Source organism: Prorops nasuta, unplaced genomic scaffold (assembly GCF_024137725.1).
Source record: "Prorops nasuta isolate Cenicafe-Biocafe unplaced genomic scaffold, Cenicafe_Pnas_1.2 PNAS00002, whole genome shotgun sequence".
In the NCBI taxonomy this organism is placed as follows: Eukaryota; Metazoa; Arthropoda; class Insecta; order Hymenoptera; family Bethylidae; genus Prorops; species Prorops nasuta.
Genome location: NW_027116799.1, coordinates 9,338,107 through 9,364,523, shown reverse-complemented (window position 1 = coordinate 9,364,523; position 26,417 = coordinate 9,338,107). Strand labels below are relative to the sequence as shown.

The following is a 26,417-nucleotide window of genomic DNA, read 5'->3' as shown; positions in this document are numbered from 1 at the left end:
GAATTATTAACTTTATCTTTGTTTAATGCTAATCATGCAATTTTTATAATAAATATATTTGTATTTTACTTTTTTTCAGTCTATACAACTTCAACAGGTTTATTTGCACGATGTTCAATGCAATTTCTTTTTTGTAAACAAACTGCATGCAACTTATACTTAAAATAAACTTTTTTTAAAGCAAATAACATTGTAATAATAAATATATTATCTCTCATTATTTTTAAATAACACATTCCTTTGTCAAATGATGAATAAATAACAAAATATGTTACATTTAAATTTAATACAGCCATTCCCAATTGAATTTGACCGTAATACTGGTGTTTTTTTTTCATCATCAAATTTTCACCATCTCTAAATAAACATTTCTTTATTTGACTTTCAACAGTAGTATAGATATCTGTAGTTTTTCCCTTTATTGGACATTTAATCTCCAATAGAGCTATAGGCATTTTATTTTTAATAATGATTCCATCTGGTGAGTAGGCTAACCATGGATTTGTTTTCGATACCACCAATCCAATTTCAACAACTTCACAATTAAAAATTTTCCTAAAAGCATTACGAGCTTCTTTCTCTGTTCCTTTACCATAATCTAGCACGTCGGACTTGAAGCTTTTAGGTACAAAAGTGTTGTCAATTTTTCGTAGCCACTCATCATCATTTCTCTTTGTTTTTGTGTAAGTATAAAGCTCATAACATATTGATCCTGTTATACGATAACTTCTTTCTCTCATCCAATGGGTATACGTATTTTTTGTTTTCTCACATACCTCCTGAAGATTTGCAGATAGTTGCTCCAGTGTAGTAAAGCAACATGTTTCTACTTCATTAATTTCAAAGTTTCTTATCTTTTGCATTAATTCGTTATCTTCATTTTGCAAGATGAATTTAATAGTTTCTTTTTCAACTTCTGTAGTCTTGCTCTTGTGTTTTGGAATGAACGGATCATGCCTCCCAGCTCTGTAATACAATCCAATGTTGGAATCATTATACATTAATATACCCATATAAAATAGTATATATACTCACACATGCTTGGCTAAAGCAGATGATGGTAGTCTACTGCAAATTAAATTTTTAATTTCATCCAATTGAGATTCTGTAACTATTATTTCAATAGATTTTTGAGTTTTTGTAGAATTTGAAAAATTTGTAGATGACTGTGATCCTTCTATTTCTAATTCTTCCTCTAACTCAATAACTTCTTTCTGGCAAATTTTGATCGATTCAGAATTAATTATTTTCTTTCTCTTTACAGGTTGAGCATAACAAGAATGATTCATCAGCGGAGCTGGACTGTAATTCTCTAAAGCTGTCTTATGTACTTTCTTCCATTCACACTTCTTATCAGTACAAGATAAAGTTTCTAATGAATTGCCTTTTCTGTAAAAAGATTTTTATTATTACACAATTATAATCTAAACCTATTCATAAAATACACTTTACAAAACTTACTGATAGCAATACAACAGAGAGCCTATGATGTGCTTGCACTTTTTTCCTGCGCCAGCTTTACATGAACAAACACAATTTAAAATATCACCAGTATTTGACACAATTCCATTAATCTCGTGTGGATTTCCTCTTAAATTAGATGTCTGTAAGCATAGAGCTGTGAAACTAATGGTAGCATCATTTTCTGATCTCTCATTTGTCCCACATTTAATTATATGTCCCGACTGGTAAATTCTTTCGCCTTCTACAAAATTACGCTGCGAGGGATTTGTTCCAGCCCAAATACAAATACTTTTCAATGATATCATTAGATATCACTATTAATACTGATCACTCTATATTAATATGCTATTTAACTCTAGGCACTTCTGCGCCATATTGAATTTTCTATATATCTATATATATTGACTCCGCCCACATGTCAGATCCCATGCACACCAATACAGTTGCATTACGTTAAGAATGTAGTAGTGATGCTATGCATAATATCAATGACAACTATTGGCAAATTTCTTAACTTTTGCCGGACTTATTTTGTTTACGCATACAGCTACACATTCTCACTTGACTGTCATTGTGTAGGATTGCACACCAACAAATACAACATTATAAGTTCAATGCTCTATTGTTTTTTCTGGGAAACAGCTGTACTCGGTTAGTTCTCTGTGGAAAACGACGATTATTACAGCATATTACCAGTGCATAAATTATAAAAAAGGTACGTTACACATTTTTAAACGAATAAATAGAAATATTGATTATAAGAATTTCATTTTTGATAGATGAACAAGGAACATCGTTTAAAATTGCTGGATATAATCAAAAAATATTTTGATATCGTCGAAAACAAAAAAACGGATGGTACTACCAAAGGCGAGAAGGAAAAGGCGTGGAAGGAAATAAAGAAAGAGATGATAGCGGCAACCAACGGCGATTGGACAAATATGTGTCCAAAAACAACGTGGACTAATATAAAGCTTCAAGCCCGAAAGTACCGAGCGAAAATGACTAAGGAGCTTTATAAAACAGGTATAATATATATTATTAACCCGCCAATAGGCGCGTGCTTTTTTTTTACGTAGATAGGCGCGTGGGGTGCCACGGACACCCCATTTGTTTTTCGTTATTAGACGTAAAACATTTACAAATACAGATTTATTTTTCAATAAATATCATCTATGCGAAGTTCCCTTTGGTATACAATAGCAATTGCATTTCTTCACATTATTTGTATTAATTAAACGCTAATATTTTTAAGTGACTGCACAAATTTTTCGCTACGTTACCAATAGATTTCTATTCTTGGGGTGTTCTGAACACCCCGCGCGCCCATTGCCGGGTTAATGAATGACATTCATTTTTCTATTAAAAATATAATTTATTTTATTTCAGGCGGCGGGAGATCTATGGCTCCGGTTCGGGGCGAGTTTTTGGACATGGTTGTTTCCTTAATAGGAAAATCGGCTGTTGGAATAAATTATCCTGGAGACTCAGATAATTTACCACCAACAATCTGTACTTTACGGCCTTCCACAAATTCTTCTCTGCAGTCTTCCACCAGCTCATCCTCCTTCCCATACAAAATCCGAACAATTGATGATCTCATTCAATCTGATGAATCCGACGACATTGATGATCCAGCGCCAATTTTTAAAGTAAATTATTTTTTATTTAAAATATTTATTTCTTATAACATTTTAATTTACATTCTCTTTAGTCTTTAAGAACTGAAGGAGATATTGTTTCTTGGGGTAACGACGGAGGACCCAGTAACCTGAGAAAGCCCATGAGTGAACCCCTGAGAAATATCCTTATATATAAATAACGCAGCCGGAAAATCAAAAAATTCCAATAATTGTGATGTTGCCGAGAAATATAGGTAATTATTAGATGAGAAAATCAAAGCGCAAATTGCTAAACGCAAATATTATGAGCACCTTACACAACTGGCTGACGAGAAGATCAAGCGGCTTAGGGAAGAGAGGTAAATCGTGCACGTGAATAATGCCATATCATTTTTAAAATATTTCGTTGTGAACGCTAAAATTAATATTATTCCTCTTTCAGAGATTTCGTCTAAATGTATATAAATAAACCCTGTAAATATGTAAATATGAAAGAAATGCGTTTACGACAGTAGAAGCTTGCAAGACGAGGATTTAGGCATCTGCTACGAGAGAAACGTCACCGCGACGACTCGCCAACGTGTCCTCCATGTCACAGCTTCCACAAGTTAGCAGCATAAGCGCTTAAGAATGCTTGGCGCTAAAGGGTAACTTGGTATGCAAGACGATACAACCAGCTTCGATTATATGCCTAATTGCGGCTTATTCGAAGGGTCGCGAATTACTTCAATTGCTTGTCCAGTCTTGCCCCGGTATCACCCTAAGCAACACATGAATCCACTGAAGACTGGCAAGGTATGATGGGTAAAGGCTATCCTGATTCCTGGCTCATTTGGTAGGGTATGCATTTGTAGCTTGTGCGCTTGAAGAATGGATGGTTAAAATGGAAAACCACATGTCGGTCAGCTATGTGTGGGCACGACTTCTTCATTTGAACCTCGGGATTAAACGACCCAATTTCCTTGAAGAATTGGCTTTGGATTCGGCTGAGATTACGTCTATCTCACCTCTGCCACAGTTGACGCTACTCATAGCCGACAAATAAACTAGTCTCAGCCATCGATTCAAAGTCCGAAGATGAATTGTTACAACTGATACCATCTTATGCTATGGATCAACCAAAATGGTCTGTGCTGAAGTAACTACGCATTGGTTGGTGGATTAGGAGTAAGGTAGTACTCAGAAGATGCGTAGAAAAAACAACCAAAGCAGATTTCCAACAAAAGCAAGATCCATTGCACGCAGCAAATTATTATTTGGCCAAGGTGAAGAAAAATCTTGTTTGGGGTCTTTCTACAAATGAGAGAGACGATACAATGGCAGCAATCATCTTTAACATTTTTGCTGAGGATCGTTAGAAAATAGCAACTTTAAAGAATGCCTTCGCTTTGTTTGGCAACCCAAAGGTTTGAGCATGCAGCAGTAGTTTGCTGGTTGGCCAGGGCATTGAGGCATGCCATTGATGCTTGTTTCATTAAGTGTCGAATGATCTACAACTCGCAATGGTGCTGGCGATGCTTTATGAGGACGATAAAACGTCACCAAACTTGAAGAGTGTGTTGTACGAGTAATTTTTAGGATGTGAGAGTACATGATTAATTTTTATCACACTTAATACTATAATTGTCATTGAATTAATATTTTTATTTAAACTAATTAAATGTTATAAAGCATCTATTTTGTCTTCTTTCACATATATATATTACAATAAAGTTTTACTTATACAATTGTAATCATACTGTCATTGAATTAATATTCTTATTTTTACTATTTAAAAATTATAAAGCATCTATTTTTTGTTCTTACACATATATATTACAATAAAGGTTTGTTTATACAATTATAATCATATTCAGTAGCAGTTTAAATATATGTGATATCCCAATTGAATGTTCCTATATACAGAAGCGAAAGGCACAATCCTATGGATCTGTAATACTTCTGTGTGTCCTTGTACCTTTTGTTAAAATGCACAGGTTGCACCAGTTGACAGCTGTCAAAACCACGTGAATGTATACTACCATTTCACAATTTCTTGACTCAATCTGATCTACGAAATGACGTCATATTTTTTCAAGGTTGCCAACCTAAATCTGCTATTTTCAGATTTTGCTCTTTCAAATGGTATATGCTTGGTTTTTCACGTTACAGTCACCCTTACAACGGGCCATTGGGATCACTCTAAGGTCTGTTCTTTTTCGCTGTATTACTGCACTAGTACATTAAGTTAGAGCGAGAGAACATATGTTTATCTTATTTCGACTAATTCCACCAGTTCGATAGTGCAGTGAAAAAGAACAAACCCCTAGAGATGCACCCGAGTGGTGTTTCCGAACATAGCCTAACTGTAAAACAACCACGGTTTTCCCGCGTAAAATCGGACGAATAACAACAAAACGAAATGGTGGTAAATATGTATATGTGAAACTTAGTGATAAAACAATTTGTGATTATACATTTATACAATGCGTTATGATAAATATTTACTTTATTAACCCTATTAACGCTAATTCTAATTATTTACTTGTAGTGCTTGAGATAAAGTAAAATGGTGCGAAGAAAGGTTAAGCCTAGGTGAGAATTTTAAAATAAAAATTATTAAATTGTTCAAAACTATATACCGTTTTTTTTAGCAGTAGGTCAAATTCTGCCTCTACCTCGTCTAAAAGTGCTGTGAGCAATCAGACTAATAAAGTAAAAGATAAATTTTCCATACAACAAAAATCTAAATTAATATATAATTTTTTGCCTTTATTTTAGCATAAATCACATGTGTTAAGGAGCAAACCTATGCTAAGAGGGACTCGAGCTTTGCAAAAAATAGAATATTATAGAAGGGTTACAAAATTTTTGATACCGAAAACATCATTCGTATTATTGATAAGGGACATTATGATTAAAGTATTTCCCAAACAGAATATTGTAAGGTGATTTAAAATGTTTTAATGGTATATATCACGAACAAAACTAGTAAAACACTATTAAGACACAATGTTGCTTTTCCCAGGATGCAGGCTAGTGCTTTAGAAGCAATACAAGAAGCAGCAGAGATGTACCTAGCACAATGTTTTGAAGATGCATTTTTACTATCTCTACATAAAAAACGAGTGACTTTAATGAGACATTATATGATATTAATGAGACGATTGAGAGGAAGAGATGACATTATCAATCATTAAAAAATTTGACAATCAAAACCAACAACAATGAATATTAGTTCATTATGTAGCTGAGGTCCAAACCAAGCTTTGAATATAATGTGTATGTTATTTTGATCACATATTGCAAAAATTGAACTCTGTTTATTATTTATTCTGACTAAAATAACAAAATATTTTGTAACTAGTTACAATTACTTTCAATTATTTAAATAAAACATCTATCAAAGTTATAATACATTTAAATTGTTATTCAAGTTGAAATTGCTATTTTAAGTGTAAAATTAAATTACAATTAAAATTAATTGATATCCAGACAAATTGATAAAATTTCTATAATTTTACAAAACTTTGGTAAAATATACATGTTTGTGGCTTCAAAACCATGTCGAGTATTCAATGCCAGTATTAAACATTACTTCAATTGTTAAATAATAAAATATATTAAACAAGAGGGTTAGATCAGCTGCGATAAGAACAATCTGTTGTAAATTAGCAGTAGCTGGTGATAAGTTCTTAAAAATTATGTAATTATAATCTACTCGTTGAATACAGTATATATGTATATAAATATATTTATAAAAGATTTGTGAAAAATCGTCAAAAATATCTTACATTTTAACTACTAAGAAGACACTTTTTTCTTGAGGCATAAAATTGAACTTTCATGCTGCCTTTTCTTATATGTGAAGAAACAGATAATAAAATTTTATTAACTATCACAACTATGTCTGCTAGCAGCAGGCTCATATCACCATTAATTTTACTAAGTTAAGCACAGATCTCTCAGTAATCAAACTAAACGATGAAAAATATTATAACAATTTTTTTTCTTTCAACCTCTCTTAAGTAGAAAAAAATCATTCCAAGTATCACAAGAGTTAGAAATCATTTTGCTCTATGAAGCAAGGATGTATTATAATACAAACTTTACGAATTAAGGTAATATGTTAAAACACAGATCAAAGTTCAGCTATCGAATTTTCGGAAATTAAAAAGCTTTATACGAGTCTTTATATCTATTGAGATGATTACTTTTTGATAAAAGACCGTAACTTATTTACACATTTGTCCATGAGATTTCGTTTTCGTTTGGGCTCGCTTCCTGTGGACAGCGAGAGTAAAGAGCCTCTATTTTGATTGGTGAGCGCTCGAGCTTTATAGTCGTTGGAAGAGTGCTTCCGCCCGAATCTAAACCCGCGTCACAGCTTTTGGCCTTTAGCATCAACGATTTCTCAAGATTTGCATCATTCTCAGCTCTGTCTTCCACCAATTTTGTTCCACACTTCGTTTTATCCACCTTTTTCAATTTTGTACTAATCTCATTAGTCGAATGTTTCTTTGAAACATCAACATTTTCATCTCTGGTATCTTCTAATTTACTTATTTTTGCTCGAGTTTCGCTAAAAATTAATTTATTTTGTTTAGGAGGCATTCAATGGTACGTCTCTGTTGTTGGATTCACTGTTACCGGAGGAAGATGTCCGTGATTCGTCCTGGTGCATAACTGACACAGATTTGGAGACCTCCAAAGAGGTATCAGCGTTAAACCTTGGTAAAGGCACAGGAATCGATAAATTATTTATATTACTTTTGTCATTCATGTTAGGCTTTTCTTTCTCAATATTTTCTTCTTTTGATTGAAGTTCTAAAGTGACACCATCGTCATCCAAAAGACCATCCAAACTCTTCGATCTTGGCTTTGGCACGGGTTCAGGCTGAATAACGGGCGCAACAGCCTTTTCTTCTTCCTGGTCCAGTAATTCTAGAGATTTTGACCTAATTGAAGGCGATGGAGGATGTCGAGGTGGTCTAAGAGGAACCGGATTACCTCCTGGATTTGTGTGGATGAATTTCAGTCTGGGCGAAGTGGGGAGCAGACCCATTAGCCTACGCGATGGGCTAGATGATTTCCTAAGCCTAAAAATAAAATCACAAATTACCATAAAGATCCTCAAATTAAACTATAAATATTTATAACGCAAATACAGATTGTCATAAATATGAATGACAGTCAAATTTAAATAATAACGTATGTATAAAATATATAGTTATACGGTAAAAAAGGACATTCTGTAATCTGCATGCCGAACAATAAACTGATCTAACAGTAACGACTCAAAATGCAGACACGTGCACAACATCAATATATAGAATTTTAATGACAACACGAACCTAATTCATATTTTTTTTAATGTCAGTCCCTTCTGCATAGAAATAAATTTGTTAATATCGAGTAAAACATTAAGAAACAATCGTATGAATTGTGAATAAAGCATTTTATGTTATATTATGTGACATATCAATATCATTTGATGAAGTATTTATTACCTGTTGGGAATCGCTGTGGGCGGGCCATCTAATCAATCTCTCCCACTAGTGGAATCTTTGTCACTACCTTTGTTCTCGTTGCTATGCATTCGTTGATAACTAGGAGCTTGACGCATTCCAGTACTTCCAGGAGTACCCGGAGTCGTAACATCTTTAGGTGCGATGTTTCTAGGAATTGAAAATTTTTTTGTATACCAAAACCTATTTATATAATAATTGTCTATGTCAATGTTATGGAAAAATCAAATGGTCGTTCCGTGATCTATAGGAAGAAAAACGTAAAATCTCTATGTTGCGGGAAGATCACGTTGAAGATAAAATTAAAAAATGAGGCAAGTGGGATGTAACGTACATTAAAAAAATATTTTAAAATATGAGACGGTATAATATGTATATTAGGGTGGCCATAAAAAAAGAAAATTTTTTCCGGTGCTTTTATTTTGTTAAGAATGGTAGGAAAATAGGAATCAAATTTTTTTAGATTTTTTTGAAGCCGTTAAATGGTGCCGATATCGTTTTTAAAATGAAAAATTTAGATTTATTGAAAACGATTTAACAATAAAGTTATAAATTAATATTATGCTGGATTAATGTTTTTTTTATTACAATTTCTTGTAATTTAACTAAAGGAATTTTCAAAGCACAATATTAATTTATAATTTCGTTAAATCGTTTTCAATAAATCTAAATTTTTAATTTTAAAATCGATATTAGCACAATTTAACGGGCATCCGTATACCGACATTACAGGGCGAAAACTATTTCACATGCAGCATCGTCATTTCTTGACGGATTTGCATTTATGTGGACTTTTTGGAAACGTATGAACATTATCTAGTAAAGTACGTTGGGGGATTTTGCGATTTAATTGTTGTTTCTCAATAATGTTAATATATTTATTTAAACAAATATTTTTTTTTATTTTTTGTTAATTTTCCTAGCGTAACTTAGTAGATAAGCTTCTGGCATTTCCAAAAACCTGTAATAACTTTACAATCCGTCAACAAATGACGACGCTGCATGCAAAATAGTTTTCGCCCTGTAATGTCGGTATACGGATTCCCGTTAACGGCTTCAAAAAATTCTAAAAATTCGAGGATCTCTTTTTTTCATAATTTTTGACAAATTAAAAGCTTATTGGAATTTTGGTTTACATCTAACCTCGAAAAAGTGGAAGAACATCGGATTTTTAACTTTAAAAACGATATCGGCACCATTTAACGGCTTCAAAAAAATCTAAAAAAATTCGATTCCTATTTTTTCATCATTCTTAATAAAATAAAAGCACCGGAAAAATTTTTCTTTTTTTATGGCCACCCTAATGTATATATATATATATATATGGTCTCAATAAAATTAAAACAAAATTAACTTTTTATATTTCTAATTTAGGAAGTAGTACAGAAATTTTCATTATTTCAATCAAAAGCTTAATTATATATATTTTAAGATTTTTGAATGAGACGAAGAAGATTATTGTATAATTTTATACGAGAGGAATAAAATTAAGATTTAGACTGTTTTCACCTTCATATAAATCTATAGATATATATTTTTATACTTATGATCGATTTATGTTAATATTAATATGATAAGTGTAATTTTAATTGTGTAAACTTTTATTTATTAATAGGTTCTATATGATTTAAAGCACCTCTCATGATTTGTTTTGTATTATAATTTTGCTTTAAATTATGTATATCCTCTTAATAATATATATACGTTATGTTTTGTGTAGGTATGTTAATTTATGATTACATAATTTTTTCCTTTATACCATTTAATTATTATGGTATAATGTATGATAAATAGTATTTTAAACTTGTTATGTTTGTTTCATATCTATTTTGTAAAATTATTTTATATAATAAAAAAATGTTTATCCTTTATATAATTGTAATTATTTATTTTTGGTATTTTCCTTTAAACTTTAACTATGAAATTAAAGCTCGGTTAATTCCTCCAAAAAATCTCATAGTTCGTAGGTGGCGCTGTAATCACGGCCCCACTCCTTAACACGGCAGTGTCTGTGTACATACATATGTATACTACCTCCCTGAAAAAACTATATGTCTGTTCTCGTTGCCTACACTTTTTACACTTTGTGCACTTTTTAGGGTGTCAACTTATACAATGGACAAAGACAGAAATACGGAAAGTGTAGAAAGTGTTAAAAGTGTAGGCCAACGAGAACAGGGAGATTCGAGTTAGTTGCCTCCGCTCAGGATGATGGTTTCTGAGAGCGCTGATTGGTCAATGTCATGTAGTGCCAACATGAAATGGTCCGTTACCAATAGATGAATACGAAAAATGAAACCCATCCGCCATTTTGGAGTGGAGAAGTGTTTACATGATAGTAGTAGCAGAAAGAGGTGTGAAATGGAAAAATGTCATGTAGTGAGGTTACTAAAGTAAAAATGGAAAATAATGAATGGAAAGTTCGAATATTCTTACTTTCCATTTATTATTTTCCATTTTTACTTTAGTAACCTCTCTATTTGACATTTTTCTATTTCACACCTCTTCTTGCTACAACTAGCATGTAAATTGTAAACACTTCTCCACTCCAAAATGGCGGATAGGTCTCATTTTTCTGATTCATCTATTGGTAACAGACCATTTCATGTTGGCACTACATGATATTGACCAATCAGCGCTCTCAGATACCATCATCTTGAGCGCTATAGTCACCTAACACGAATCTTATATGTATATGTATACATATGTTTATTCTATACGTATAGTATACATAAATAAATCAAGTTGCTTAGCAGCAAAAATCAAAACAAGCAGAATTTGATGATTAACTCGAGTAAGCTCGACCGGCAAAGCAGACGGATATGTCAAAATTTGTAGTTAATATGAGACTTTAATTACATATTTTCGTAATAAAGTGCTCGAGTTAAATTCTTTTAGCGATAGTAAAATCATTTTTTTAAATATGTCAAGCTTCAGTGGTAGTCAAATTAATTTAAAAAGCACTGGTAATTACCATACTAATTCTTTTCTTTGAATTCATATTTTATTTAAGGTATTTATGCATTTTTAGCGTACAATCAATCAGGGCAAAATTATTTCGAACAATTAGAGGCGTATAATTGCATGAGTTCGCACCTTCGTAGAATACATTTAGCGAAAAGTGCAGTCGACACAAGAAACGATAGATATATGAAAGACAAGAAAAATAAAATATTTAAGGAAGACCAATTCGGCATTAATCTGGTAAATTCTAATGGAAATGATACAAATAGTTTGATGACGTCTACAATAAACAATTCTATGTCATCAATATCGTTAAATACGTGCCAGCCTACTACATCGAAAGAGAAAGAAATACTAAATTTTGATATTGATAGTTCAAACGATGCAGAATATGATAGAGGCGAAAACAATTCGGGCCTCAGCGTTCTTAGTCATTACAAAACCGATGACTCATCAGAAGATGAAATAAAATTCGAGCTTAAAACGATAAGCCGCGAAAAGATAACCGATAATGAAATGGAGAAAAGCGTAATCGATAATTACACAAATGAGGGAAACGTTATTTCTCAACTCGTAGATGATAAAATGAAATATGTAAAATTTGTGTACGATATTACCCGAGAAATAATGCTAAATGAGTTGTATACAGATAATGAATTGTACGATGTGTTTCGAAAGCATATTGAGATTAACAAAACCTTCTTAGATATGGTAGCTTTGATTTTTCTTACAAATAAACAAAAGTATTCTTTTTTTTCTTTACTCATTTTATGACATACACTTTATAGGATAGGATGCAGGAAGAAATAAAGCAACTAAAAATTGAGCTGGGTCTAACTCCTGACAATGGATCGCGAATTACCTCGTTAAAATAAATCTCTCTTGTGTGTTAAGAATATAGGTAAGATAATATGATTAATTCTTATTTTGCTTGCTAATTTTATTATACAGGTTAAGCTTATCGTTACAATACTTGTTATCTTCGTAACAAACTTTGTTTTATTGCAATTGTCATCAACAAGGATAAAATATATATTGAAAATATATAAATATGTTAACACTCATAAAAATAGAGAAATATAACTGTACATTATTCAAGTGATTTTATGATAATGCATTGTTTTATACAATCACAATTGTATAATAAAGAGGTATACTTCACTTTTGTTGCTTTATTTTCAATCTTATGGTAACAATTTCTTACGCAAATTAGGAGAGGTATGTTTAGAAGTTTATTTACAAAGTAATAAGCTACTTATGAAAATTCGAGACAAATTAAAAATATTACTCCACCACTCGTATAGTTGTAAAAAAAAAGTAAAAAATACCTTTCATGGAAAAAATGCGCTAAAATATTTGTCTAACTGAATAATAAGAGGATTAAATCGCTAACTGCCATCAGATGCATTTGAGGATGAATCTTCAAGCTCTGGTGCACAGGGTCCTCTGTTTAATATATTTACAAGATCTGTTACATGTTTAATAGTAAAACTTGGTTTTGGATCATCCCTTGACAATCGAGGTTTGTCTGCTGTAGGAATCCAAACAGTTCCCTCCAAACCTGCTTTGATGCCTCCTGAAATTGTATTTGATTTTAATTCATTGCATAAAATGATTGACCATAATGTATGAAGAACTTTTTTTTACATATGACGTACCTAATATATCCGTTTCTATTTTATCTCCAACCATTATACAGTTGCCTGGTCTGACATTCAAGAATTGATAGGCTTCTTCAAAGATCTTAGCCTCTGGTTTCTCCCATGGAAGATCCCCAGAGACTACAATAACGTCGAAATACTGCTCTAAGGAGAGCTTTCTTATCTTTTCCCATTGAGCGTTAGAAGGGCCGTTTGTAATTAATCCTAGGAGATACTTCCTTCTTAATTGTTGCAACATAACAATTACTTTTGGAGCTAGTGCCAAATAGTGATACCGTAAAGGTAGCCACCGTTCGTAAACTTCCTTCGCAAGATACGAATATTTCTCTCCTAACGCTCTACTCCAAAGATTAGTTCGCCAAACATCCAATGAGGAGATGAGATTGTCAGGACACTTCCTGAATTGTTTTAAGAACGTGGTCGTAATCTTGATTGACGAATCATGTGGGATGCCATATTCTTCTGATAATTCCTCTGCCAACTGTAGGGGACAACCCAAAATTGAATTATTAAAAGTGCACCCTGTAATCTCAGCTGCTATGAGAGTTTCGAATATTGCTTCAAGCTTTAAAAACATAGAATTTATCATCAGTAAATATATAGAGAAAGTGGAGCAGGAAGTAAAATGAACCTGCCCCGTTTTTTCATACATTGCTTTAAACTACAAAGTTTGTGGAGCAGCTCTGATTTAATAGTATTGATTGATATTACAAAATTTATATGAAAAAAAAATTATATAAATAAAAATAAAGCAAAAGCACAAGAAAGTAAAGAAAACAAACAGAAGACTAATATAAGCAAGAAATGAAATATTGTATATGCGGGCTATTATAATTATTTAACGAAGGTCCTAGGAAAAAAAGATACAAGTGGTCATAGGGATGTTGGGGGCATTTATTTCATATTAATGATTACCTAGAAAATGCATTGATTCATTGAAATACTCGAGCTGATTAGTGGACACTCGAAGTGGCACCCGCGGGCGTTGCTGTAATTACAACAAAATGAGTTGTGCCAACAACAGAGTTATGGTACTCTACCTTCAAAGTTGTGGCGCAAAGATTGCTGAATGCCTATTTCTCCTAAGCTATTTAACCATTATCCTGTAATCTTTCCTTTCTAATTTTACTAAAAAAAATATTATTATTAAGAATAATAGGAATTTAATGATTAATAAGCGAGTCTATTAGTTATCTATGTAAAAAAAAATTTATTTCATAGAAAACATTCTTTTCGTACAACAAACAATTTTCTTTTTGAAATCTCCATATTTTTATTCATATTTATTTGTTACATTTTCCTTTGTTACGTTATAAAAGTAACATCATGTTTTTTATACACGTCGAATCTTTAACGAATAGGACAACTTTTAGTTTTATTAAATCTTACATTACGGATGTGTCGAGTCTATTCCTGTATCATCCGAAAATTCGTAAACTGTCTTATTCAACTGATCCAATGCCAAAATTCTGCTTCCAGGCGTGATGCTAAATTTATCGATTGTCACACATCATAGCAAACAAAAAGAAAAGAGCAAACCTGTTTCTGTTAAAAATATGATTTCATATGTATAAATACTATCGGGTTATATAAAATACGAGTGAGTATGCAAAATACATCAATGACAAATGCTCCTATCGAAATCTGCGAAAAACTACAAATTTAAAAATTAAGGAAATTAAGAAATTCGAGAGGGATTCTAATTAATCCCCGAACAAATGTTTTCCCAATTCCATCATCCTGTGATTTCTGCAGACGGTCAACGCTCCGCATTTCTTCAATACTGCTGCGACAGTGTCATCTGCTTTTACCAAATGGCACAATAAATCTTCGAAAGCCGATTTAACATTAGGCTGCAGTCCGCCAATTTTGACTTTCTTCAATGTTTCAATAATTTCTTCTGCCCAACCAGATTCTATAATGAATTGAGAGAGCCAAGGGATAACCTGTAGTACACCGGTCATTGTTTGCATACCAAGGAACCAAAGTTCCATGATTTCCATCCAATGTTCCTTGTAAGAAATAGCAACAACTAATTCAGTTGGATCGTTGCTTTCATCAACTATATATGCATCCCAAAGGAATCTTATTGTGGCTTGAACATATCTGCAAATGGAGAAGTCATTCTTCTTCATACGCTTGGCTTGTTGCTTTAATAATAGTAGGCCCAATACAGCTAAGTGACCATGCAGAACCAAATTCTCTGGTGTCTGTTTTAGCTCAGGAAGATTATTAAATATAAATTTAAGCAATGAAATGAATGTTGGAGATTCCTCAACCAGTTTTGCTTCCAGTACAGTGATATTCATAAGTACATTGCATATTGACACCATGGCAGTCCTTGAATCTTTAATTTCTTCCAAAATATGTGGTTTCAACTCTACAGTTTCCTCTTTTTTCACTTTAAGGCGTTCTGATCTAGGAACTGGTGGTTTCTTATAATGGACAATTGTCCAGTGATAAGACAAGCATTCAAACAGAATCTCTTCTTGTTTATGTTTCAATAGAATTTTTCTTGCATCTTCTTCGACAGTCAAATAACATAAAGCTGGCAAAAACAGTCTTAAGATATCGACATCGCTCAAAGGATCGTGAGATGCTTTTTCAGATGTTCCCTCTTCATTCTTATTTGCTTTGGATTCAGCTTTAGCTTTTTCTGCTAGCTTTTGGTTACGGTGTGCATAAAAAGTATCATTAGCAATTGTCAAGACATAAGGTAAAATGGCATAAATTTGGGGCCTCATTGCTGTAGTTTCTTGGGCTAACCAAGCCGAAAGTACCCTGACTAAAGCGCAAACAAATATACGTTCCTTAATGTCTGTTAATTCTTTTGTTTTAGATACTGCAGCCAATAAACCTATGACTGCTGAAAATGCCCCTTTCAAAGCAGTATACAATGATTGCTTTTCTTTCTGCTCCAAATCTAACTGGTCTGTTGTTATATATGAGAGACAAACTTCTAGGATTATAAAGCAAGCTGTAACCAAATCTGCTTGATTTACGACTGATTTCAGCTGTTTGCCCTCTAGCTGCATTCTCACCTCTATGGAAGCCAGTTGAATCAATAATAAGAAAAGTACCTTTGGCTTCTCTTTGTCCAATAATGCCCATTCTGCCCCTAGCACGTCAAGAATAACAGCAGCAAGTTTTAAAGCAGGATCTCTTTGATTTTTGCCTATCTTTGATTGCAATATATCATTTAGACCTTTGTGAAGGCTTAGTGGCCAAGATTCTTCCTTTGCAGTTGAAGATATAATGTTTTTCCTACAGGAATTCAATAAAGCTTGCAAAATAGTGCAGAGCTCAAATTTTCTCTCTGTGTGATCTGTTTCAAAGTCCAATGCAATTTTATTCATAATAGTGTGAAAAGGTGAGGTATCTGTTGCATCCCAAGCCTCTGGACCAAACTTTCCAGTTAGTATGACCAATATATTTAAGGCTTGATCTGTTTGGAAGCTTTTCTCTGCATAAATATCACACATCTTTGGAATTGCTTTTTGCTGCAGAAGTGCTTTTTGTCCCGGTAGGAATTGTGCTATATTTTGTAAACATGTGTAAGCTTCGCTTACAATGATGAGCATGTCATCTGGTGCATCTTCATCAGCTTGAGAAACAATTTCTAAGAGTGCAGGTATATGACCAACCATATCAGGATGGGCAGCTAATTCAGAATCCCCGCAAAATGCAGATAAAATTGACAAGGCTACTGATTTGTATACTTGAGGTGGACAATCTACTGGAACAGTATCTGTAGACAATAATCTTCTTAGGAATTTCGCTCCAATTGCATCAAATAATATTTTTTTGGCTTCTGACGAGCAATCCTTGCTGTCAACTAACTTGGTGACCATAAACAACGCAGCAAATTTTTCAGAGTCACTTTCTACTGCTTTTAATATTGCAGCACACTTTTTTACACCCTCTGGGATACTCATGTTGATCGTTTTATGAAATGTACAAATAAAAAAAGTATTTTTGAGTAAAATACTAGAATATTTAAACTAAACTGTTTTTTTTGTCAATAATTGAGTCAATATAATTATAAAAAACACATAGCAAAATGTTTCCCCTGAGTTAACACCTTTCTTGTTGCATAGTCAAGAGCCAACTGGCACTGCTCTCGGTGGATGCTTCTCTGTGTTAGCCTTGCCCTTTGACACACTCTCAAAGAGACGAAAATAACACTAAACTATTATTTGATAGTATACAGCGTCTGCGGAAAATTGATTTGGTTAAAATTTATATTTCAGCTAAATCAGCTTTAGGCTTTGTTTATGTCTCTTAAACACTTTGAAGTTTTCAACTTTTAGGTTAACACACAATTAAGAATAATTCACAGAAGAATAACAGCGACCGGAGAAAGGACGAATTTTTTATGGAAAGAAATTAGGAACATTGGAAAATTGAAGAAATTAAGATTTTTTGCGCCGTTCCTAGGAGCCGAATAGTACAAGTAATGTGCTTAAAAATAGTCACGCCACAGGGAAAGCACTATATGAGGGGGTCGGCTCGTATTACATTACACGAAGTGTCTATTTTTGGTTGGTTCAGCCGTATTCAAAGAGAGGCGAGTAAACGTAGTCGTCAGAACATTTGTCGACGTACAAGAGGAAGAAGAAGAAAGAAGAATATATGCATGAAGGAGCACGTTTATTTTACGATTTTACGTTTCTTATTCTTCTTGTCGTCTGCTCGCTCGTGCGCATGATCTTTCCGAATTTTCTCATGCAAAGTGCCAACTTATTAAACGCACATCAATAGTAAATTAAGAATTTCTATGGTCGTACAGGATAATTTAGAAATTTGCTTTTCATACCTTGCGACAAGTGAGACTATCACTTTTCCTTGTGTCGATAAGAGTGTTGTCCAGGTCAAAAAATATAGTTGTTAGAGAAGCATTCGATGCCACATAATGCCTCTCACGAAAAGTGGCCATTGTGTTCCGTAGAAGTCTTGAAGCTAGACCGCTAAACCCCAAGAAGGTTAAATTGTTTTCCCGATATATATCTCGTTAGCAGACATGCGCGTATAAAATAACAGCACTGATCTCCCTCTCTCGTGTCCCCTTTCTCTCTCTCTCGCTCCTCGTAAATGAGTGTTTGTTGTATGACTTGTATGCGCATACTATAACTGTCCCTTCTTGTTGAGTGTTCGGAGAGGGGGTATAATTATCTTCTCTTCACGAAAGACTACGTCACCACAATAACCTTATTCTTCATCCTCCCCTTTTTTCTTTCTTCGACCTATCGACCATTCGACCTCTTTTAGCTTTTGCTGGCTTTTGCCATTTCAGCGTTTCGAACACCCCCTCCCTACAGACAGTTCCATATGTTCTTTTTCTCACTGTATAGGCTGTGTTCAGAAATTTACTGTCATTATGCTGGTAGTAGTATTATTCTTATACTATACATACTACATATGCATAGCATTTATCTTCATCAATCGGCTGGTAGTAAACACAGAGAGAATGAATAATAATGCTCGCGCCATATACTCTGTATAGTAAGCATTATTGTGAAAACTGGCACTAAAATCTCGAATACAGTCATAACAATCGTAATTTTTCCTTATTGTTAACGGGATCCCTCACACGTGCTTTACTGGCAGTACAAGTCAATAAACAATTCGTTTAATAAAAGTTAAATTCGAAGCAAATTGCAAAAACGTGCTTCTTTATGACAAGGTGCCAATTCTAACGAGTCAATTGAGCTTAAAAAAACTCAAATCGGATGAAGAATAACGTTGTACCACTGTCCCGCGTTCTTGAAGTGGAAATAACCACTCCAGTAACCTCTCTTCAAGAACGCGGCACAATGGTACAGCGTTATTTTTCAACTAATTTGAGTGTTTTTAAGTTCGTTTGACTCGTTAGGACTGGAACATTGTCCTACAAATGCCCGATTGTTCAATTTGCTTCGCATTTGAATTATATTAACTTAATTGTTTATTGACTTGTACTGTCGGTAAAGCACGCGTGAGGGATCCCGTTAAGATATCTTTTATATTCGTTCGAAAGAATGAAATTAAATATTTTTGTGGTAAAGTAGATTACTAAATGACAAAATGACCGAATGATGATATAGTAGGGATGGTATTGATGGTAAAGTAAATAACCTCTGCTCCTCTGCAAAAGGCAAGAAAAGTATGGATTGAAGTTAGTTGCAAGGTCCGCCAATCAATTTTACACAGTGATTTCTTCGTTCCAGCTATTCGTATCCTACCCAACCAATTGCAGACATTCCAGTGATAACTCATAAAAGTGTAGAAAACGCAATTTAATTGTTTTTTTTGACAGTTCATTGGGTTTTTTCGTTTTAGCTACACTTTTTACACTTCTACACTTTTTGTTTTTCTGTCTTTATTCAGTTGACGCCGTAAAAAGTGCAAAAAGAAAAGCGATTTTCCGCTAAAACGAACAGACTTATTGTTTGAAAGATCTTCAATAATAGTTACAATTCAGTACATCTTCGAATATGCAGTAAAATATTGCTACAAGATTATGGAAGCTGAATCGCCTGAATCATTAGAAATTGAGGATGGAGAGATTGTTGATGACGAGGTTTAATTTAATATTAATATCTGATATATAAGAAAATATTAGACATAGTTATACTTGTAGAATAATCCTTTATAATAAAATGAATTAGCTCCACCATTTTAAAATTACTTAATTAATATTGTTTAATATTTTAAGTCATACAAAATACTAATTATTTTATGTTATTTGTTAAAGGCAGATGTTTTCCCAATATACAATATTCTTGAACGACCACATTCTAAAAGTATTGTGCAGGAAACTACTAAAATGCCTTATAGTGATGAGTCTGACAATTCTACTGATACGGAGAGTGATTCTGATTCGGATGCTGCACCCAATCATATTAAAAGGCCTAAACTAAAATTAAAGAAAAGTAAAAATATGTATAATAGGAATTCCAAAAATGAGAAATACAAGATTTGGTGTACACAAGTTGAAGAAGAGTCCTTAACAGAGAATTTAGTTTCTTGTGGTGTAACTAACAAGTTTTATCAAGAACGCAGTGTTGAAAGCTATAGCTTTCCTTTGCAATATTTGCCTAAGAATGGTCAAGCACAAAATAATAATAGTTCAGATGAAGAAAAAGAAACTGAAGATAGGCAGGCCAACAAAAGAACAAACGTAGACAGATATAACGTAAAACTCAGATTAGGTAGAAAACCAAATTCAATGGATATTGATAACCAGAAAGGTTCTGCAAAATTTATACCAGACTTGACTACAAATGCAGATTCCACAAATGCAGAAGTTGCTAGTGATATAGCTGCGAAACTTGGTGAAAAGCAAGATCAACTTATAAGTATTATTTTCTTAATTTTTCAATGCTATACAAAATATAAAGTGTCTCTTACAAGTATTTTTATACTTACAATTATTTTTTATAGGAAAAGTTGTTGATACAATTGGCAAAGAAAAAGCTATTGAGTTTTTCAAAAAAACTAAAACAATTGAGGAACGTGGTGGTATGTTGATAATAAATGGATCACGCAGAAGAACTGCTGGAGGAGTTTATTTGTGGCTCGTAAAAAGAGATGAGAACATTCCTCAAGAACAGATACGTGAAATATTTTACATAGAGAAAAAAGAAATTAATAAGAGTAGCAATAGGAGAACAAAGACCCATAATCTCATAAGAAATTTAGAAAGTATGGTTAATTTTATTAAGATAAAATATAGTCATACAATTCTAAGCTAAATTAGATTTTATGAAAGTCAGATTAAAATTAATACAAAAATAATACATAATTTTGTCCTATTCTGTTGTTTTTAAGACAGAGGCGAACAATGCTGGATCTGTACTAAATTACTTGCTGGACTTGGAATGCTAACTGATCATTGGTTAGAATAATGTAGATATCCTATCCAAAATCAACATTCCATATTCAGCACGGTTCCAGTCATCAGGAACCGCCGGTTGTAGATGCTTAATTCTTAAATTTTTATTGTAAAACTAGAAAAAATATTTTATGCTAATGTTTGTTGATAGATTAAAATTTATAAAATTAATATTTCTATTTGAATATAAATTAATTCATTTGGAATATTTTTATATAAGTACATTAATTTAACCAAAATGTGTATATACAATTATTCTTTGTTATAGATGGACCAGAAAAGGATTTACCAGCATTACTAACAAGAGCTGAGCTTTCCACCAGTGAAATAGCTGAAGAAGCTAGATTTAGACGTGGTGAAAACATGGATAGAATACAATTAGATTCAGATCGTACAGTTACTAACCCTCCACCAAGCCCAGCAACAGATGATCCTGACCACTCTGAACATACTACAAGACTAAGACCAGTTCAAGACTATTCTGAGAATCTTTTTGATGTTGAAGTGGATGCTGATAATATGGATGTGTTTTAGAGAAATTTAATTAATATTTAATCAGTTCAGATAAAAGTAATTTTAATAAAATGCATAAAAAATGACGTATTTAAGTTATAATTTACGATACTTTTTGTTAAAGAGCGGAGTACCATGGCATGGAAAGGATGTACGTATGAGATCAAGGGGCATATAGTACTTCAGTAGTTAAACGTCGAATGTATATTTTTCCTTCAATTTACGTACACCCTATCCTCAACTGGCATGAAAAGTCGGCTGTTAAATAGTAAAATTTTATGAAGTTAATTAATGCATCGTCTAAAAGTGTCGAACTTCAAAGAAAAGTGTTTTATTAGGGTAGTATACATATTGTCTGCAATTTTAGCAGGCTTCTGCTGTAAAAAGTTTGGTGAATGTAGAAAATACAGCAAAAAAACTAATAACATCCATTGTCTCAAATAAACCATTGTGAATAATAATACAATCAATTTTATATATAGTTGGTGAATAGTTGTTTTATTTTGAAACAGGAATTTTCCATTTTTCACAATTTTAAGAAATTTAATATAATAGCTGCTGTTATATAGCATTTGGTTCTGTGTATTCTATGAAATTGCATATAAACCTAACAAAAAATGCTTTCTATATTACATTCAAATAAAAAATAATTATAATAAATGTCCAATATAATGAACTTAGTTTACATTACCTTATTTTACATTTTGTAAAAGGAATTTAATTTAATGTAAAATCTGTATATCAAATGTTATTTTTTTTTAAACAATTCATCTGAATCCAAATACTGATTAGAATAATTAAAGTAAAACTAAGTTTATATTTGCTGTATTCTCAGTTTACTGTATAAAATGGTACTAAATATATTTTTTAACAGACTTTATCTCATACTGTTTATTATAAGTTATGTGAATATTTATTTTCTTTTATTAATAAGTATTTATATTTTTGTAAAAGTTGTAATCTTTTGCGTAAGATTATCTAGCTTTGCAATGATATTCTTTTTTTTAAAACAATCAGTCTCATTTAAAAGTGGTAATTTAGTCACTGCATCAAAGAATGTTAAGTATTAAACAGTTTAATCAGGTAAACTAAAAATAAACTGAGCTCGCAAATAAATAAAATATAAAGTACAGAACTACTCAATTTTACTGAGTACTGCGTCGTGTAGAGTTACGAAGCTGCTTTTCTATTTCAAATCTACGTAAGTCTGCTCTTTGTAAAAAGTCCTGACGTTCTAAGTAACCATCTTTACCTTTATTGTGCGTACTGATTTCTTCTTCAAGATTCTCCTCCTTTTTGTAACTCTCCCAATCTAATTTTGATTTTTCTAATGTACTGATTTTTGCTTTTTTTCCTATATGCCCAAGAATAGATGAAATACCACTAAAGTTTCCAGTTTTCACAGATTTACCACAATTAACTAAATTTTCCACCAAAGAAGGTTTTTGTTTTTCTAAAGAGTTTTTAGTTGTTGATAATGATAGTCTAGCTTCTACAGAATCAACTGGTACCTCTTTCTCTATTTTTACTTCTTCACCAGCAAATTTAAACACTTCAGTAATTTTAATTTTTTCTTCAAACTTTGATTTTTCCGATTCCACTGTTTTTTCATGAGACTTATTGATTGAAGCAGATTGTCTTTCTTTATGTGTAACACCTATATATGATAAAATAAAAAAGTATAGTATTTAATTATGTGTGAAATTAACAAGAATTCACTTTGTTATTTTGTGCTAAATTTATTTATTACTTTTAATAGTCGCCAGTAACTAAAATCTGTATGTTATACTGCAGATTGTAAAGAGTTCACAAGCTAGTAGTTACTGGCTCTAATGAATGAAAATGGTTTTAGTATTAATTTTTGACATTTATTTTTTCAGGAATCTTATTCACTTTCTCATTTTTGACATTTTTAATCATTTTTAAAGTGCAAAATAATTTATATTGGAAGAAAAATTATATAGTAATTCAACAAAAAAGCAGAATGTCAAAACATTGATATTTAAGAACCTAATGTAAGGCATATATCATAATTATAGGTCACAAAAATTTCTATAAACCTACCTGTATCTTTAATGAAATCTGCCCAAAGTGCATCAGCTCTATTTTTTTCTTCTTCCTCAGTTCGCTTTGTTACTTCTTCATTGCTTTTCTCATTAAGATTCTCTTCTAAAGTTACTTTTTTCCTCCTTTTTGCAATGTTAGATGTTTTGTTTGTACGAGTTCGTCTTTTTTTTTTAGTCTTATGATTTTCTTCTTCTGAATCACTTTCATCGTTTTCTTCCGAATCTACTTCTGATAATTGATGATCTGCTTCATTAGGAATATAATCGTCATCCTCTGAATCAGAATAACTTTTTTCTTCTTTGGACATTTTTTTATTTGTAACAACGGGGATTACTAAAAACAGATTATAGAAATTTAGTTATTAATATTTTAAGACAAAATTTCAGTTTTAAATAATAATTTTATAAAAAAATGTGTAATAGAATATTATAATTCTTTTAAATGTTTGCCGTTTGTTCGTTACTGCCTCTTATGTTACTTACTTGCCAGCTTGCCACTACAAGTACAACGTCTACATATAACATGCTGTGCTGCAGAAGTGCAGGGAGATTAGTAGTTACGGTAGTGACTGACTGGTAGAGACACCACTGACACTGATCAGACCAGTGAGTGTGAGAGTGAGACCAGTAGAGACCGTAGAGACACTAGAGACTTAGAGAGTCTAGAAACTGGTTGGATCGAGAGGAGTGGGGTGGGGGGAAGTTGCCAGTGGCGGCACCTATAGGCTACGACGCCTCTTTTAAGCTGTATACTGTTTTACTGTTCAAAACTGAATCATGTACAGTATAGTTTCTGCTTCCCTATACTATCTTGTAGCGAAAATGCTTCTCGCAAAATTGATTCATGTCCATCTCAACTCAACTCCTCTATACTATCTTATAGCAAAAATTTAAAGACAACAGCAGACGAAACGCGACATCGACAAATATGAAGATGACGTTTTGGACGTAGTAAAAGTATTATCCAGAAAGCATATTATTTATGTTGGAAATGTAGGGATGTCGAAAAATGGAATGGAAAATAATGCAAATATGGTACATATATATAATATTATTTATCAAGTATAAAAGGGAAGAGATCGGATGCAATTTTCAGCCTATAAAGAGGAAAAAGCATCAGATAAGTATCGGGAGCAGTAAATCAAAAGAAAGATTAAAGAATATTTTGCTTTGTTAAATTAATCTTTCTTCTGACTTGCTGCTCCCGATACTTATCTGATGCTTTTTCCTCTTTATAGGCTGAAAATTGCATCCGATCTCTTCCCTTTTATACTTGATAAATAATATTATATATATGTACCATATTTGCATTATTTTCCATTCCATTTTTCGACATCCCTACATTTCCAACATAAATAATATGCTTTCTGGATAATACTTTTACTACGTCCAAAACGTCATCTTCATATTTGTCGATGTCGCGTTTCGTCTACTGTTGTCTTTAAATTTTTGCTATAAGATAGTATAGAGGAGTTGAGAATGTTGAGATGGACATGAATCAATTTTGCGAGAAGCATTTTTGCTACAAGATAGTATAGGGAAGCAGAAACTATACCTGTACATGATTCAGTTTTGAACAGTGTATAGTTTCAACCACACTATATCATATCGCACTGTTGCCAACTGCGCAACATAAAAATTCCAAACCCGTCAGGTAAACTGTCGCCGACCCGATCAACGTATGTATGTGTTATGATTGGTTATGATAGTATTGGATTGATAGTAAATCTCTAGATTCTAGCGGCAATTTTGGGGTTTGTCGGTAGAGGGAGAAACTAGCGGTGTAAAATCCGCGGCATAATATCATTTGTGTATTTCTTGGAAAAAATTGCATGTTTGAAAATCATGCGTATAAATTTTTAAGGAAAAAAAATTAACATAAATGTTATTCTAGATAATGGCAAAAAGCAATGGATAGGAGCCACTGATTGATTTCTAGCCAAGTTTCGTATTTTACCCTTATTTTTAACTTTAACAACAATTTTCGGTAAGGTAGAGTGCCGAAAACAATATACATATACATATTTACGTTTATCATTTCACCTAGCGATATTTACCATTATTTTCGTCTTAATTATACCGAAAGTTACAGAATTATACCGTACTAGTTAGCAACTTTTAAGATGTTTTGTTTGTTATCTTGTATAGGAGACACTCTTGATTTGAGATTTTTTTATAAAATAACCCTAAAGGAATAAAACTCGTGTAAAGGATTGCGTCAATATTTAAAACTTTTAAATGTAAGTGAATCCAATTTGGGAACTATGATTACATGAATTCGGAAAGGTTTTAATTTTAATCCAGCATCTACCTGGGGATAATAATATTGAAAAAAAAATAATTTTCTTATAGTTTACAAATATATTTCAGAGATCGATGTATAATTCTACTATACACAACAGCTGTTATGTATATGGTGATTTATCTAATGAGCGTATTCGAAAGTTTATTTCCCCTATTTTAGTCGCTATTTTACCGACCACAAAAGTCGAGTAAGAGGAATTTCTCTCAAAATCCCAAAAAATACCTTGTTAGTGTTTTCTCGGCTACAATAATCTGCCTCTTGTATGTATATACAACGTTTTCCGTTTTATGAATCAATACCAACGGCTGACAACTGATGGTATGAGAGCTAAGAATTTTACGTAACATCATAAGATAACTCACCAATACTATCATCAAGAAAATAGACCTTCGTCGTAGAAGACAGAGCCGCAATATCGACTATTATTAATTATGACTTGTAT

General features: G+C 32.5%; 8 protein-coding genes across 20 annotated transcripts; 4 read left to right on the top strand and 4 right to left on the bottom strand.

Moving 5' to 3' along the window:
• Nucleotides 1-76: 76 nt before the first annotated feature.
• LOC136775665 (uncharacterized) lies at nt 77-1,822 on the bottom strand. The gene is made up of 3 exons (XM_066730643.1): nt 1,462-1,822; nt 1,036-1,389; nt 77-966 (listed from the first exon to the last, which is right to left on the bottom strand). The coding sequence occupies exons 1-3, from the start codon at nt 1,767-1,769 to the stop codon at nt 81-83; spliced, it is 1,548 nt and encodes a 515-aa protein (XP_066586740.1). The 5' UTR covers nt 1,770-1,822; the 3' UTR covers nt 77-80.
• A 179-nt stretch (nt 1,823-2,001) lies between these two features.
• On the top strand, nt 2,002-5,054 carry LOC136778381 (uncharacterized). The gene is made up of 5 exons (XM_066735178.1): nt 2,002-2,179; nt 2,244-2,490; nt 2,854-3,116; nt 3,179-3,445; nt 3,529-5,054. The coding sequence occupies exons 2-4, from the start codon at nt 2,244-2,246 to the stop codon at nt 3,284-3,286; spliced, it is 618 nt and encodes a 205-aa protein (XP_066591275.1). The 5' UTR covers nt 2,002-2,179; the 3' UTR covers nt 3,287-3,445; nt 3,529-5,054.
• A 198-nt stretch (nt 5,055-5,252) lies between these two features.
• On the top strand, nt 5,253-8,555 carry LOC136776706 (uncharacterized). Of its 11 annotated transcripts, XR_010823122.1 has the most exons (6): nt 5,253-5,660; nt 5,720-5,780; nt 5,847-6,013; nt 6,094-6,347; nt 7,673-7,799; nt 7,891-8,555. XR_010823122.1 is itself a non-coding variant. In XM_066732541.1 (5 exons), the coding sequence occupies exons 2-5, from the start codon at nt 5,635-5,637 to the stop codon at nt 6,263-6,265; spliced, it is 402 nt and encodes a 133-aa protein (XP_066588638.1). In that variant the 5' UTR covers nt 5,253-5,493; nt 5,617-5,634; the 3' UTR covers nt 6,266-7,664. The 11 variants fall into 11 exon arrangements, 10 of the variants coding, with proteins under 10 accessions (XP_066588638.1, XP_066588590.1, XP_066588620.1 ...); XM_066732541.1 differs by lacking the exons at nt 7,673-7,799; nt 7,891-8,555 and having other exon boundaries at nt 5,253-5,493; nt 5,617-5,660; nt 5,723-5,759; nt 6,094-7,664; XM_066732493.1 differs by lacking the exons at nt 7,673-7,799; nt 7,891-8,555 and having other exon boundaries at nt 5,253-5,493; nt 5,617-5,660; nt 5,723-5,780; nt 6,094-7,664.
• A 2,788-nt stretch (nt 8,556-11,343) lies between these two features.
• On the top strand, nt 11,344-12,718 carry LOC136776019 (uncharacterized). The gene is made up of 3 exons (XM_066731339.1): nt 11,344-11,559; nt 11,625-12,268; nt 12,346-12,718. The coding sequence occupies exons 1-3, from the start codon at nt 11,517-11,519 to the stop codon at nt 12,430-12,432; spliced, it is 774 nt and encodes a 257-aa protein (XP_066587436.1). The 5' UTR covers nt 11,344-11,516; the 3' UTR covers nt 12,433-12,718.
• Nucleotides 12,719-12,945: 227 nt separating this feature from the next.
• On the bottom strand, nt 12,946-13,870 carry LOC136780716 (N-acylneuraminate-9-phosphatase-like). Its single transcript, XM_066739272.1, has 3 exons — nt 13,850-13,870; nt 13,216-13,783; nt 12,946-13,133 (listed from the first exon to the last, which is right to left on the bottom strand). Exons 1-3 carry the CDS (start codon nt 13,868-13,870, stop codon nt 12,946-12,948), a joined length of 777 nt encoding a protein of 258 aa, XP_066595369.1.
• Neurochondrin (neurochondrin) lies at nt 13,291-18,176 on the bottom strand. The gene is made up of 5 exons (XM_066731279.1): nt 18,035-18,176; nt 14,259-17,431; nt 14,134-14,206; nt 13,494-13,699; nt 13,291-13,422 (listed from the first exon to the last, which is right to left on the bottom strand). Exon 2 carries the CDS (start codon nt 17,151-17,153, stop codon nt 14,922-14,924), a length of 2,232 nt encoding a protein of 743 aa, XP_066587376.1. The 5' UTR covers nt 17,154-17,431; nt 18,035-18,176; the 3' UTR covers nt 13,291-13,422; nt 13,494-13,699; nt 14,134-14,206; nt 14,259-14,921.
• A 1,099-nt stretch (nt 18,177-19,275) lies between these two features.
• On the top strand, nt 19,276-22,294 carry Phax (phosphorylated adaptor for RNA export). 3 transcript variants are annotated; one of them, XM_066731300.1, is made up of 6 exons: nt 19,276-19,360; nt 19,425-19,777; nt 19,952-20,555; nt 20,641-20,901; nt 21,360-21,661; nt 21,729-22,294. In XM_066731300.1, exons 2-5 carry the CDS (start codon nt 19,718-19,720, stop codon nt 21,623-21,625), a joined length of 1,191 nt encoding a protein of 396 aa, XP_066587397.1. In that variant the 5' UTR covers nt 19,276-19,360; nt 19,425-19,717; the 3' UTR covers nt 21,626-21,661; nt 21,729-22,294. The 3 variants fall into 3 exon arrangements, with proteins under 3 accessions (XP_066587397.1, XP_066587387.1, XP_066587407.1); XM_066731290.1 differs by having other exon boundaries at nt 21,360-22,287; XM_066731310.1 differs by having other exon boundaries at nt 19,285-19,360; nt 19,956-20,555; nt 21,360-22,286.
• A 118-nt stretch (nt 22,295-22,412) lies between these two features.
• On the bottom strand, nt 22,413-24,295 carry LOC136776015 (craniofacial development protein 1). The gene is made up of 3 exons (XM_066731325.1): nt 24,154-24,295; nt 23,669-24,004; nt 22,413-23,261 (listed from the first exon to the last, which is right to left on the bottom strand). The coding sequence occupies exons 2-3, from the start codon at nt 23,976-23,978 to the stop codon at nt 22,750-22,752; spliced, it is 822 nt and encodes a 273-aa protein (XP_066587422.1). The 5' UTR covers nt 23,979-24,004; nt 24,154-24,295; the 3' UTR covers nt 22,413-22,749.
• Between the last annotated feature and the right edge of the window lie 2,122 nt (nt 24,296-26,417).